The sequence below is a fragment of the Phyllobates terribilis genome, unplaced genomic scaffold (genome assembly GCF_046119375.1).
Source record: "Phyllobates terribilis strain yellow unplaced genomic scaffold, ASM4611937v1 Scaffold_5__5_contigs__length_657084704, whole genome shotgun sequence".
NCBI classification, from domain to species: Eukaryota; Metazoa; Chordata; class Amphibia; order Anura; family Dendrobatidae; genus Phyllobates; species Phyllobates terribilis.
Window position 1 is genome coordinate 177,245,944 of NW_027362765.1, and position 14,420 is coordinate 177,260,363.

General features: G+C 44.5%; 1 protein-coding gene across 1 annotated transcript in view; it reads left to right on the forward strand.

Annotated features, from left to right (window-relative positions):
* Positions 1 to 6,627: 6,627 nt before the first annotated feature.
* LOC141272622 (serine/threonine-protein kinase 4-like) overlaps positions 6,628 to 14,420 on the forward strand; it is a 54,393-nt gene continuing 46,600 nt past the window's right edge. The window contains exons 1-3 of the mRNA XM_073683531.1: positions 6,628 to 6,882; positions 13,512 to 13,592; positions 14,293 to 14,420. The exon at positions 14,293 to 14,420 is cut by the window's right edge and continues 1 nt beyond it. Coding sequence (XP_073539632.1) covers positions 6,848 to 6,882; positions 13,512 to 13,592; positions 14,293 to 14,420 — 244 coding nt within the window. The 5' untranslated portion in view covers positions 6,628 to 6,847. The remainder of the gene's footprint in view (positions 6,883 to 13,511; positions 13,593 to 14,292) is intronic.

Genomic DNA, 14,420 nt, shown 5'->3' on the forward strand with positions numbered 1-14,420 from the left:
TTCTTCCACACAAACTTCACATCCTGAAGGTCTCATTGGTTCCTTCTATGAACTCTGAGCTTTAGTTCCTTCCATAAATTTTCGATTGGAATCAGGTCAGGTGATTGGCTGGGCCATTCTAGTAGCTTTATTTTCTTTCTCTGAAATCAATTGAAAGTTTCCTTGGCTGTGTGTTTGGGATCACAGTCTTGCTGAAATGTCCAACCTCATTTCATCTTCATCATCCTGGTAGATGGCAGCAGATTTTTTTCAAGAATGTCTCGTTACATTTGTCTATTCATCCTTCAACCCCATGAAGTTTGCATTACACCATGATGTTCCCACCTCTGAACTTCTCTGTTGCTGTAAAGTAATATTTTTGGGGGATATGCAGTGCCCTTTTGCCTCGAAATATGTTGTGTATAATGACATTCAAAGACTTAAATTTAGGTCTCATCTGACCAGACTATATTCTCCCAGTATTTCACAGCCTTGTCTAAATGTTGTTGAGCAAACTATAAACTTGAACATGTTTTTTGTTCAGCAATGGAGTCTTGCGTGGTGAGCGTGCATACAGGCCATGGCGGTTCAGTGCATTACTTATTGTTTTCTTTGAAACAATTGTACCTGCTGATTCCAGGTCTTTCTATAGCTCTCTACAGGTGATCTTTGTCTCTTGGACTACTCTTCTGGTAATTCTTTTTCTTCAGCAATGGAGTCTTGCGTGGTGAGCATGCATACAGGCCATGGAGGTTGAGTGCATTGCTTATTGTTCTCTTTGAAACAATTGTACCTGCTGATTCCAGGTCTTTCTGTAGATCTCCACAGGTGGTCCTTGGTTCTTGGACAACTTTTCTGATAATTTTTTTCACTTCTCTGTCTGAGCACCTGTTCGTGTCCAGTTTATGGTGAAATTATGTTCTTTCCACTTCCGGATTATAGCCCAACAGTACTCACTGGAATCTTCAGTAGTTTAGAAATTCTTCTGTAACAAATGACATCATCAAAGGTCTTGAGGCAGCTCACTGGTTTTACCCATTATGAGATGTTTCTTGTGTGGCACCTTGGTAATGAGACACGTTTTTATAGGCCATCAGTTGAACCAGCTGATATTATTTTTGAGTAAGTGGCAGGATTACTTTCTAATTACTGATAGATTTCAGCTGGTGTCGTGACTTTTCATGGCTTTTTGCACCTTTTTTTCTTCATGTGTTCAATACGCTTTCCCCATGTCATTTCTCATTATTACACATAACTTAATTTATGGACATCTATGGTTTGATTTCGTTACCTGTGTGGATTGGATGGGTTGTTACCGACATCTGATGAGCATTTCATGTCAATAGCTCCTTTAGAAATATATTTAGTTAGAAAATTAGTGACATGTTCAATACTTATTTCACCCGCTGTAAGTGATTGTCCTGTGTGCATAGAATTCTGGCTTAAATAAAAAATGACTACTGATCGGCAGGTGTAAAAGCACCGTTAGGCTATGTGCCCACGATGCAGAAATGCTCCGGATTTTTCCTGAGCGTTTCTGCATCTCCCTGGCAGAATAAACGCATGCGGATTGTACATGGGTTTTTCCTGCCAGGGACATGCGGATGTGAAGCGTTCTTCACATGCATTTCTGCATGCGGGTTGTCAAGCGCTTTTCCAAGCGATTTTAGCATCACTTGGAAAGTGCTTGACAACTTGGTCACACTATATAAATCCATGCAAACGGCATTGAATTAATATAGTGTGACCGAAAGAATGGTAAAAAATATATATATACTTACCTTCTGATGGCCCCCGGTGTCTTTATCCGATGCGTCCTGGCTTGCCAGCAGCTCGCGGTAAACTAAAGGACCTGCCGACGTCAGCGATCGCGTGACCCGTCACATGACTAAATGACGTCATGGCAGGTCCTTAAAACCATTGCGAGCTACCGGCAAGCCAAGACACATCGGATAAGTACACCGGGGGCCATCAGAAGGTAAGTATAATGTATATTTTTTTATTTTATTCTTTTTTTTTTTTTTTACAGGTACTATGGTACCCGGGTCCGGAGGAGAGTCTCCTCTTCTCCAAACCTGGGTGCCATCTGCACATTGAAACGCATGGAATCCGCATCTGCTGATCCAGTGATGCGGATATTATGCATTCCAATGCAAGTCAATGGCGGCGAAAACGCCACGCTTCCGCAAAATAATTGGTAGTGCTGCGTATTTTTCCACAATTATAATCTGCAGCCCAAACTTCCGCAGCATGTGCACAACACATGTGGATTATCATTGGGGAACATGGCAGACCTTCGACCAAGCGTTTTTTAAGCGTTTCTGCAGCAAAATTGCCGCTGCGGAAACTCTTAAAAAACTCATAGTGGGCACACAGCCTTAGTCTCTCCTAGTAAGTCAGACACTTCAGGGCTGATTCATTAAGACTGGCATTGTGCACAAGATGGGCTCCAGTCCAAAATGGTGTAACTTTTCATGAATTTGACAGGTTGTATAGCCAAGCCCCAATCCCACCCAAACTACACTCATATTGGTGTAGATGGTCGAGACTGGCATGTATATGCCAGATGTTGCAATATTTTTTTTGCATTTTTCGAGTTGCGCAAAAATATTGTGACGACTTAAGGTGTTTTCGGCCAGAATTCTGGGATAACAACACTTTTAATGAATCGGTCCCTTCCTCTCCAGGGAAAACAAAAGATTGGACATTTATTGTCAAATAGCTCAGTGCTTTTCCCCCTGCCCGTCATCTATGGAGGGGGGAAGCAACATTAGATGGTCGTCCAGTCCCACCTAAATCAGCTGGTTCAGCCAACTTTACTGTCTGTAGAGAAAGGTTAAAGGGAACCTGTCATGCTCCCAAACACTATTAACCTGCAGAAATAGGGTTAATCTGCTGGTAAACATTGTAAGGCTATGTGCCCACAATGCAGAAATGAAGCAGAAAATTTCTAATGCATTGTAGATGGCAATTCCGCATGCGTAAACGCACAAATAATGGACATGCTGCGGATTTTTGAGCGCATCAAAAACGCTGCAGAAAAATCCGCAGCATGGGCATTGAAAGTGCGGAATTTCATTGGGGACAATGGGGGTCGGATTACCAAGCGTTTCCCAAGCGTTTACGCTGCAAAAATTCTGCAGCATAAACGCTTGAAAAACGCATCGTGGGCATGGACCCTTACAATGCTATCTAGCCACCTGATTCAGATGTCCATGTATCAGATATGTGTTCTATGCCTGATTTCTACGGATAGACCATGTACCCATAATAGCCTATGGGGCTGCTCACATGTCCATTTTTTGCCGGCATCAAGGATGAGAAGCGCTAATACAAATCTATGTGTCTGTGAAAATCATGGGTAGTACACGGGTGGTATCAGTGTGCAGTCTGTGTGCCGTCCATGATTATCATTGTAGCGGATAGGAGAAGCTTTGTCATTTATTTATTTCGTTAAACATGAAAATTACTGATAAAAGTGATGGTAAAAATGGACACAAACACTGATGACACTTGTACCATTTTTTTTGCTATGTCTGAATGAGGCCTTACTGGAAGTGCGTTTACCTGAAGAAAATAAACTTTATTTGCATTGGGAGCCGCAGGCTTTCAGTCATTCAGGCGTGCTTGGTGCTAGAAATGGCTACTGTCGCTCCTCATTACACAGTGAGCATCAGCTATAAGCACGCCCCGGCACTCTGACTGACAGTCGACTTTGCAATGTATTGGTGCAGAGCGACCTGTCAATCAAAGCTCTGGGTCATGCTTACAGCCGCTGTGAGCCATGACAGTAGCCGCTCTCTTGGTAACTTTCAGTAAGGTGGCCAGGCAGCATTGTAACGATATAAAAGTGAATGTGTCACCCCCTGGGCGATATTAGACTCTACTATGGGCATACAGGTGATAGAAAAGTTAATCTATACCTGTATGGCCTATAGTAGAGGTCTGGTTGCAGAAAATCTGGTTTTATAAAGTCTGTTTTCCAGAGGCTTGGCGTCCAGGGGACACCAAGCAAACCCCTCCTATCTGCTTACTATTCCTCTAAATCGCCGCCTCTGTGCTAAATTACCATATCCCACCCTCCCCTGCTTGTCACAGGGCCCTGTGACAGGCCCTGTGACGTGCCCTGCTCTGCCTCCCCTCCTGCGCATGCGCAAAGCGCCGCTCCCATGGAGTGCGCTTTGTTTCCCTCCGACCCGTTTAGCTTCGTACTGCGCCGCAGCCTTGCATTGTGCAAGCGACGGTGAGTCACTGAGACTTCCGCTCCGCTGGCAGTATGCAGCCAAACGGGGCCATACAGGTATGTATAGATTTACATTTCTATACCCTGTATGCCCATATTAGAGGTCTGATATCTCCCAGGGTGTGACGCATTTCCTTTAAAGAAGTTGTCCTCTACTATAGAACATGCCCCCCATGGATGTAAACGGTGGAAATAATACTTTTAGCAAATACCTTGCACTGTCAATATTGCTATCACTGGCCGCTCACAGACCTCACGTGACCCTCGGCTGCAGCCTCCTCTGGCATCCGCTGATGTCACGTCAAGTCAGGCGTGACCCAGTGACGCGCTCCCCACTAATTGATGGGTTGTGGGCAGGGTTTCCCCATGTGTCACAGCCCAGCATCCACCGCGCGCTTTCCCAATGAATGCAGGAGAGGAAAAGCGCACGGTGGATGCTGGGTGTGACGTATAGCCTTCAGCTATAGGCGCATTGCGCATGTGCGGGATGTTCAGCTCTAGACTGCATGTCACAGGGCCCTGTGACGTGCAGCAGGGGAGGGCAATGGAGGGGGGAATATTTAAATTAAACATATAGGCGGGCATTTCTTGGTGTCCCCCGGACTCCAAGCCTAGAAAAACGTATTGAATAGAAAGAGATTTCTCTGCAATCAAACCTGTAATATGGGCCATACAGGTAAGTATAGATTTACTTTTCTATCACCTGTATGCCTGTATTAGAGGTCTGATAACTCCAAAGGGGTGACAGATTCCCTTTAAAGGGAATCTGTGACCCCCTGGCACTTATCAGACCTCTAATACGGGCATACAGGTGATAGAAATGTAAATCTATACCTACCTGTATGCCTCATATTAGAGGTCTTGTTGCTGTGAAATGTCTTTTTATTCAATCAAGTTTCTGATGCTTGTGGCCCAGGGCTGTGAACTGGAAGAAATCCCCACCTCCTGTGTGAAATACAATGTTTCCCCCCTCCCCTGCATGTCACAGTGCCTGGATTTGGATGCTGCAACTTCACATCACAGGGCACTGTGACATGCAGGGGAGGGGGAACATTATAATTCACACAGGAGGCGGGACGGGAACACATCAGAAGGTTGTATGAATAAAAAGACATTTCACAGCAACAAGACCTCTAATATGAGGCGTACAGGTAGGTATAGATTTACATTTCTATCACCTGTATGCCCATATTAGAGGTCAGGTAAGTACCAGGGGGTGACAGATTCCCTTTAAGTTCCTGGCAAAATTGACAACAGGATCTACCAGATACCATGCACTAACAAAATTGGTCCGATTATTGTGATCAGACTTTGATCAGAGCAGCATCAGTTTTTCTCGGATGTGGAGAGGAAAGAAAAAGTTTCTCCACCTTCTCTATTGTCAGTCTGTGAAAATTGTCATCTGAGTTTGGTCTGATGTTATTCACAGACCCATAGATGTGCATTGTTGATTTTGATCTGACACTCAGATGTCTCCGATTTTTTCCTTTGAGGAAAGAACAGCCCCATAGAATATCATAGATGGGAGTGAAATCTGTCAAAACCAAGGATAGCACTCATCTGATATAATCGGTGGTGTGCCCGAGCTCTTAGAGATACTGAGGCCTTCTGGCTTCCAATGTTATGTGCCTCTACACTCCCTATAGCTGTGGTGCTGGCCCCGCTGCCATAGACCATGTAGAAGGCATAGCGCACTGTCTACGCATACTCGCTGGGATCTGTTAGTACCAACATGGCTGGACTCTGACACCCCCATTCATTTTGCTGTCATGTTCCACTGATGGAATTAGAAAATGCAGATAGGTGATAACTGTATGATCACTGGTGGTCGCACAGCTGGGACCCCCACCTCTCATGACACCTGAGGTCTTGTATCAGTCCTATAGACTTTGACACTTTGGTTGTGCATACAGGACCCTGGGAGTGATGACCTCCTGCCCATCGGTCCGTGGTCCTATTGGTCTGGTGTCTGTATGGTTGGGACGTCATCGCGTTTGTTTCCAGCAAAGACGACTGGAGCAGGAGGGAGTTAAAGTGGTAACATTTCCTTTTTTTTTTTTTTTATTAGGAACCATTTTTTTAAAAAGTTGGAAACCCCCTTTAATAATTGTGATACAGTTTAAAGTAACAATGCAGTAAAAAAAAAGGAAAAAAGGCAATCTGTGTGGATCCAGCTGAAATATGCTCTTTTTCCATCAGCAATGCTGCCATCCTTCTGTTGCTTCTTGTAGTTTCCCATGCTGTGCTGGTTGTAAATGACTTGTCTGGCAGTGTATGCTAGCAGTTGTAGTTCTACAGCAGCCCAAGTCTGTAGAGTGCATCCCAACCCAGAATAAAGCTAGACATAAGGTGTCACCAGAAGGAAAGTCACCTGCAGGCTACACTCTGCCTTATCAGAGGTGACATCAGCGCTGCTGCAAGTGCTGCACTCGCTTCCTGTTCCTACTTCCGCTCACTAGTATCTAGTATATAGTGTCTGTCTGTCTGTCTGAGCACACAGTGGTGTCTGTGCACTATCCATTAGCTGCGATCGTCCTGTGCAGCAGCCGGTACATGTAGTGCTGGAGGGCGCGCTGGGGAGACTGCATCCCCGACCACTGGGCAGAGCGCAGACCTGGCGGCAGGATGGAGACTGTGCAGCTGAGGAACCACCCGAGGAGGTAGAAGCGTCTGCACAAATACTAAGCTGATGTCTGGCGGCGATCAATGCTGCTGCGATCTGATCGGTGTGATCTGTCCTCTACTAATTCCCCAGTATGTTTAGTTTCCGGGCAGAAAAGTTAGGACTTCTTCATCTATTACTTAGTATCCTTTGTGTGTGATTTAGTGTCATATTTACAGAATGTCTTTTGTTTTATTTTTCCACACATGTTGGTACAATGATATATTTGATGATCTCACGGGGGCCATTTTTTTGCCGTACTATAAGATTTTCTGAGACTAGTTTATTGATCTGTAGATTCTGCTTCATAGTAGCATTTTTCCACGATACATTTACATTTTTATATATCCCGGACGACACTCATGTTGACTTCCCTGCGGCCTCGTTCACACAGGGCAGTTATCATACGACGTCTTATATTTGACAATGCAGCAATAATTACTGTGTAAATGCCGTTCAGCCATATTTCCACTCACCTGGGAGGCGATATTAGCCATTCCCGGGGACAATGGGATATACTTTCTCTCTTAATAATAACAATTTAATACAAGGTTGTCTGCTTTAGAAAAGTTGTATTAATAGGGGGGCTTTAAACATTGCTTTTCCCATGTTTTTCTGCATTTTTTATTTTGTTTCTAGTACATAAAATGCAGATATTAGCTGGGAGTTAGTAGGAAAGTATGAGAAACGCTAAAAGGCTGTGTTCACGCTGAGTCTTTTTGATGAGTTTTTGGAGCAAAAATCTTCCTCAAAAATTAACTCAAGTTTTTGAGGAAGATTTGGAGTTTTCACTGAATCGACAAAAACTCTGCAAAAACACTGTGTACACATAGCCGAACAGTGTTTTGTTCACACTTGTGGTGACTTTTTTGTTTTTCTAGTTCCCTGGTTTCCATTTTCCCATAGGTTTTTCTAAAGGACAGATAGGCATTGATAAAATGTGTATGAAAATCATAATATTTAAAGGGAACCTGATACCAGATTTTCCCACTATAAAGTACTGACACCGCCTCTACGGCCTGTTTTACAGTATTCTAGGAAGATGTGTATGAGTCTCCAACCCACTCTACATAGCCCCAAAAATATCATTTATAATGCCCCCATATAATCTTTTTATTTATATAGCACCAACATATTCCGCAGCGCTTAACAATTCAGACAATTTGCAGACATTATGGGCACTGTCCCCATTGGGGCTCACAATCTAGATTCCCTATCAGTATGTCTTTGGAGTGTGGGAGGAAACCGGAGAACCCGGAGGAAACCCACGCAAACACGGGAAGAACATACAAACTCCTTGCAGATGTTGTCCTTGGTGGGATTTAAACCCAGGACCCCACCGCTGCAAGGCTGCAGTGCTAACCACTGAGCCACTGTGCCGCCCATTCATATGGCGCGGTCCTGCCTGATGGGCGTCTCTGGTCTTGATCCGGTGCCTCCTCTCTTCCTTCAATCGCAGTCCTCCTGCCATGCTTCATGTGGATGACGCTTCCTACGTTATCCACTCAGTGTCCCCCATTTTGCTCCTGTGCAGGCGCACTTTGTTTTGTCCTAATCAGGGCAGAGCATAGTACTGTAGTGCGCATGCGCCGGGAAAGGCGAAACAGCACCAATGACCAAGAAGTAAAGCCGGTGCATGCGGACTACACTACTGTGCTCTGCCCTCGGCAGGGTAGATAGAATGAGCCTGAGCGCGATGGAGGACACTGTGTGGATGACGTAGAACCCATCAGCCATGTGCAGACACCAGTCCAGATTTCCCATTACCATGTATGTTCTTACTAACTTAATTTACATAGTAATATGTGAGGGAAACTAAGCAGATTATGGCTACGTTCCTATAATGAGTATTTGGTGAGTTTTTTTATGTTTCAGATTTTCGAAAAAGCACAAGTGATATTTTACTTAATAGGTGCAGAAATCTGCAACATCTAAAGGTTGTGTGAACATAGGCTTAGACCAATGGCACTGCTATTGGTCATTCGATCCAATCCTTGTTACCTTTGATTAAACCCCATAGACTAGAGATTGTCCGTAGATATTGGTGCTGTATACCTCTGTATACACCTATTACTCCATATGTAGCAGCCTGTGATCTAATATGGCACATTACAGAATAGGGGCTGCCGTGGAGGAGACTTGATTCAGGAAGTGTCAGCCTGTATGTCACACACCATGGCCGGCTGTGCAGCTTCCACATTGGCACGGCCTTGGTGGATGTGACATTTACATAACTGTAACATAGGATTGTGTAACACACTATTGGGCAAGTCTCCTTCCATCGCTTCTGCTTTTGTGCATTAGCAACCAGAAGGCACTTGTTCTAGTAAAATACCCTGCTGTTCACACCGACTTCCTGCTATGAAGCTTGTGTTTCTATTTATAATCGAATGTTACAAGGATGTTTCCATGCTTATTTGTACCCTCTCCATTGCCATACGCTGCAGTCCCTTTTTTTTTATATAAATTGCAGATATTCCACTGTATGGAGAATGCAGTTAAATGGTTATTCTCCATATTATAGTTAAAACTGCAAAGTGCTTGTAAAAATAAAAGCGTCAAGATTTTTAATTCTATAGTTTACTGCTCATTGTTCAGGTTACTGGCAACTTGCGCAGTCTGTCAGAGGTGGCTGGTTGGCTTGGTAAGGAGCCCAGTACTTGCAAGCTGTTTGCTATAGAGATTGGAAGCACTGCTCAGAAACTGTTTGGATCCAGCAAGTTTCAGCGCCACAGCGCGCATCCTCTGTTTGCAGCATAGGAGAGTGCACCGTTCAGACCAGCGGCTCCACGGGAGAGTGCACCGTTCAGACCAGCGGCTCCACGGGAGAGTGCACCGTCCAGACCAGCGACTCCACGGGAGAGTGCACCGTCCAGATGAGCGGCTCCACGGGAGAGTGCACCGTCCAGACGAGCGGCTCCACGGGAGAGTGCACCGTCCAGACGAGCGGCTCCACGGGAGAGTGCACCGTCCAGACGAGCGGCTCCACGGGAGAGTGCACCGTCCAGACGAGCGGCTCCACGGGAGAGTGCACCGTCCAGACGAGCGGCTCCACGGGAGAGTGCACCGTCCAGACGAGCGGCTCCACGGGAGAGTGCACCGTCCAGACGAGCGGCTCCACGGGAGAGTGCACCGTCCAGACGAGCGGCTCCACGGGAGAGTGCACCGTCCAGACGAGCGGCTCCACGGGAGAGTGCACCGTCCAGACGAGCGGCTCCACGGGAGAGTGCACCGTCCAGACGAGCGGCTCCACGGGAGAGTGCACCGTCCAGACGAGCGGCTCCACGGGAGAGTGCACCGTCCAGACGAGCGGCTCCACGGGAGAGTGCACCGTCCAGACGAGCGGCTCCACGGGAGAGTGCACCGTCCAGACGAGCGGCTCCACGGGAGAGTGCCCCTTTGAATGGTCACTGTACTTTCAGACAACTTGATCTCATTTAATACATAATGTAATACGCAATCTAGAAATCATTTTGTTTAAAATGTATGTTGTCTCATCCCTGACACATCACCCAAAGTATCGGTGACTAGGTATCTCTCTTCTATCTTAACTGTCCTATGCCTGTTGTCAAGTATAATCCATCTCTAGCAGCAATAAGGTCACACTGCATACAGGCATTACAGAGGCAAGTTTTCAGTTTAGTGCAGGCAATCCACTGGGTAATGCATGCTAGGAAATTAGAGAAGTAAAGTTCATGCACCTATAGGGCTGGCAGACTGATGATGAAGAGCAACCGATAAAGAATGGATGAAAGTTACAGAGCATGAGAATAGGGACAGTTCCTGGATATAGAGCTTATGTACAAAATGGAAAAGCAGTTATAATTAGTGGGTGTTAATAGCAGCAATACCAGGCTTTTCTATAGGCTTTGCGTTAAAGAACAGATACTTTTTAAGCTACCATAAGCATCAGATAGCTGCAAGCCAATCTCGTATTCTTTTAAACATTTGGGCTTACATCAACTTTACAAGGGATGTATCATCTATATATATTTCTAAATCAGAGACTGAAAGATGGCATTTTTTTAAATTGCATGTATTTTTTATCCTATTTTTGGTACATGATTGTGGAGTCAGCCATTTTGCTTGAGCGTCTGTTAGCGTTTAGGTATATGTTTTAGAGCAGACATAAAGACGTATCAAAAAGTATTAAGGGAGATGACTCATTGATTTCTTTAAGAGAGTTGTGTGAGCATGCTCTGTAACCGTGTTGTCTGAGGAATGTTATGCCGCTCTGAATGCACACTAATCATCAAGTTCCGCTGCTGGCAGCTTCCTTTGTAATTGGCCCAGGTGTGCTCGATGGGAGAAACGTCCAGAGATGCTGCATGCCATGGTAGCACACAGACTGTTCACAGCAGCACGAGCAACATGCGGCCTGGTGTTGTCGTGTTGTATAACGACTCCAAGGACACTTTGGAGAACTGGCTGTACCTCTAGTTCCACAACAATATCAGTGCATTTCTGAGCTGTTCGTTTACATTGAATGGAGATTGGAAGGGTCCTATTTACTACCCCACACCACAATCCTACGAGTAGGATGGGTGTGACATTCGCTCGTAAAAGTCTCTTCATGACATTGCCTACATGGTATCCAGACCTATTTCCGGCTATCGGCAACATCTCCGGAATTGTCTCCCATCGAGCTGTTTCCAACAGCCACATAGACAATAAATAGAGCGGAGGTCAAGCATGTTCACCATGGCTCAATTCAAGATGGGCTCCCCCGTTCTCAGGATAACTGGGTGTCTGAGAGGTTGGACCCTTAACAATTTATCCCTTATCCTATGGATACATTCCTATTTTGAGTATAACTCTTTAAGAGGTATGTTTCGTGTTAGGGCGTTGTGGACCCATTAATTCTAAGAAATAGTACATGTTGGGGTCTATGACCACTATCTTCTGATCACTTTCTATGAGAAGTGCGAGTATACAGTACAGACCAAAAGTTTGGACACACCTCATTTAAAGATTTTTCTGTATCTTCATGACTATGAAAATTGTACATTCACACTGAAGGCATCAAAACTATGAATTAACACATGTGGAATTATATACTTAACAAAAAAGTGTGAAACAACTGAAAATATGTCTTATATTCTAGGTTCTTCAAAGTAGCCACCTTTTGCTTTGATGACTGCTTTGCATACTCTTGGCATTCTCTTGATAAGCTTCAAGAGGTAGTCACCGGAAATGGTCTTCTAACAATCTTGAACGAGTTCCCAGAGATGCTAAGCACTTGTTGGCCCTTTTGCCTTCACTCTACGGTCCAGCTCACCCCAAACCATCTCAATTGGGTTCAGGTCTGGTGACTGTGGAGGCCAGGTCATCTGGCGTAGCACCCCATCACTCTCCTGCTTGATCAAATAGCCTTTACACAGCCTGGATGTGTGTTTTGGGTCATTGTCCTGTTGAAAAATAAATGAAGGTCCAACTAAACGCAAATCGGATGGAATAGCATGCCGCTGCAAGATGCTGTGGTAGCCATGCTGGTTCAGTATGCCTTCAATTTTGAATAAATCCCCAACAGTGTCACCAGCAAAGCACCCCCACACCATCACACCTCCTCCTCCATGCTTCACGGTGGGAACCAGGCATGTAGAGTCCATCCGTTCACCTTTTCTGTGTCGCACAAAGACACGGCGGTTGGAACCAAAGATCTTAAATTTGGACTCATCAGACCAAAGCACAGATTTCCACTGGTCTAATGTCCATTCCTTGTGTTCTTTAGCCCAAACAAGTCTCTTCTGCTTGTTGCCTGTCCTTAGCAGTGGTTTCCTAGCAGCTATTTTACTATGAAGGCCTGCTGCACAAAGTCTCCTCTTAACAGTTGTTGAAGAGATGTGTCTGCTGCTAGAACTCTGTGTGGCATTGACCTGGTCTCTTATCTGAGCTACTGTTAACCTGCGATTTCTGAGGCTGGTGACTCGGATAAACTTATTCTCAGAAGCAGAGGTGACTCTTGGTCTTCCTTTCCTGGAGCGGTCCTCATGTGAGCCAGTTTCTTTGTAGCGCTTGATGGTTTTTGCAACTGCACTTGGGGACACTTTCAAAGTTTTCCCAATTTTCAGACTGACTGACCTTCATTTCTTAAAGCAATGATGGCCACTCGTTTTTCTTTACTTAGCTGCTTTTTTCTTGCCATAATACAAATTCTAACAGTCTATTCAGTAGAACTATCAGCTGTGTATCCACCAGACTTCTGCACAACACAACTGATGGTCCCAACCCCATTTATAATCCAAGAAATCCCACTTATTAAACCTGACAGGGCACACCTGTGAAGTGAAAACCATTTCCGGTGACTACCTCTTGAAGCTCATCAAGAGAATGCCAAGAGTGTGCAAAGCAGTCATCAAAGCAAAAGGTGGCTACTTTGAAGAACCTAGAATATAAGACATATTTTCAGTTGTTTCACACTTTTTTGTTAAGTATATAATTCCACATGTGTTAATTCATAGTTTTGATGCCTTCAGTGTGAATGTACAATTTTCATAGTCATGAAAATACAGAAAAATCTTTAAATGAAAAGGTGTGTCCAAACTTTTGGTCTGTACTGTATGTATGAGAGGACTTTTCTGCTCTGTATTTTATGTTTGTTAACATAAATCTCTTTTCTGATCATAGGCAGTTAAAAAAACTCAGTGAAGACAATCTAAATAAACAGCCGGAGGAAGTATTCGATGTCCTGGAAAAACTTGGGGAAGGGTAAGTGATGAAGATTTTGCTATTTTTCTGACAAATAGAAATGTACTTTATCCACCATAGCATGATATCTACTTGAAAGTTAAAGCCCAACTCCTCTGTAAAACTAAAAGTCCAGCCGTGACTGAAGTGGCGTCTGTTAGCCCATTGCTTCCTTGTCATACTTGGATTTGGAGATCCTGGGTAGGAGAAATGGGGTCACTGGTGATGTTTATGCTCTGCCATATAAAGCAGCTATAGATATGCCTACAGCCCTGAGAGACCTGCTCATTATTTGTACACTCAAGTTGGCAACCTTCAACCCTTTCAGCCCTGTAGAATAGTTTCTTTTTGATTCACATCTGTGGTTGAAGCTCCACTAGGACACCACAGTGGAACTCCTAGTAAGTTCACTGGGTTGTTGGCCTCTGTGGCCACCATGCGACTAACATGACACTACAGCGTTTTTGTTTTGTTGTTACTATGGCACAGCAGAAAATAATATGAAATATGTGAGCATAGCTATACTTGCAGTATAGGGAGCCCCTTTTTTTGAAGTCCTATCTAATAGCTATTATGTGTTGCTCATACATTGGGGTGGAAATGTGGGTGTATACCGTAATTTTTTATTTTAGTAGTTAGATGAATTAGTGAGGTACGTCACAGATAAATGCAAAGCTGCCCGATTATCTAATGCCTTTCATGTGTTTTTGTTCTTCCATAGGTCATATGGCAGTGTATTTAAAGCCAGCCACAAAGAAACCAGCCAGATCGTGGCCATTAAACAGATTCCTGTGGAGTCTGACCTGCAGGAAATCATAAAGGAGATCGCCATAATGCAACAGTGTGACA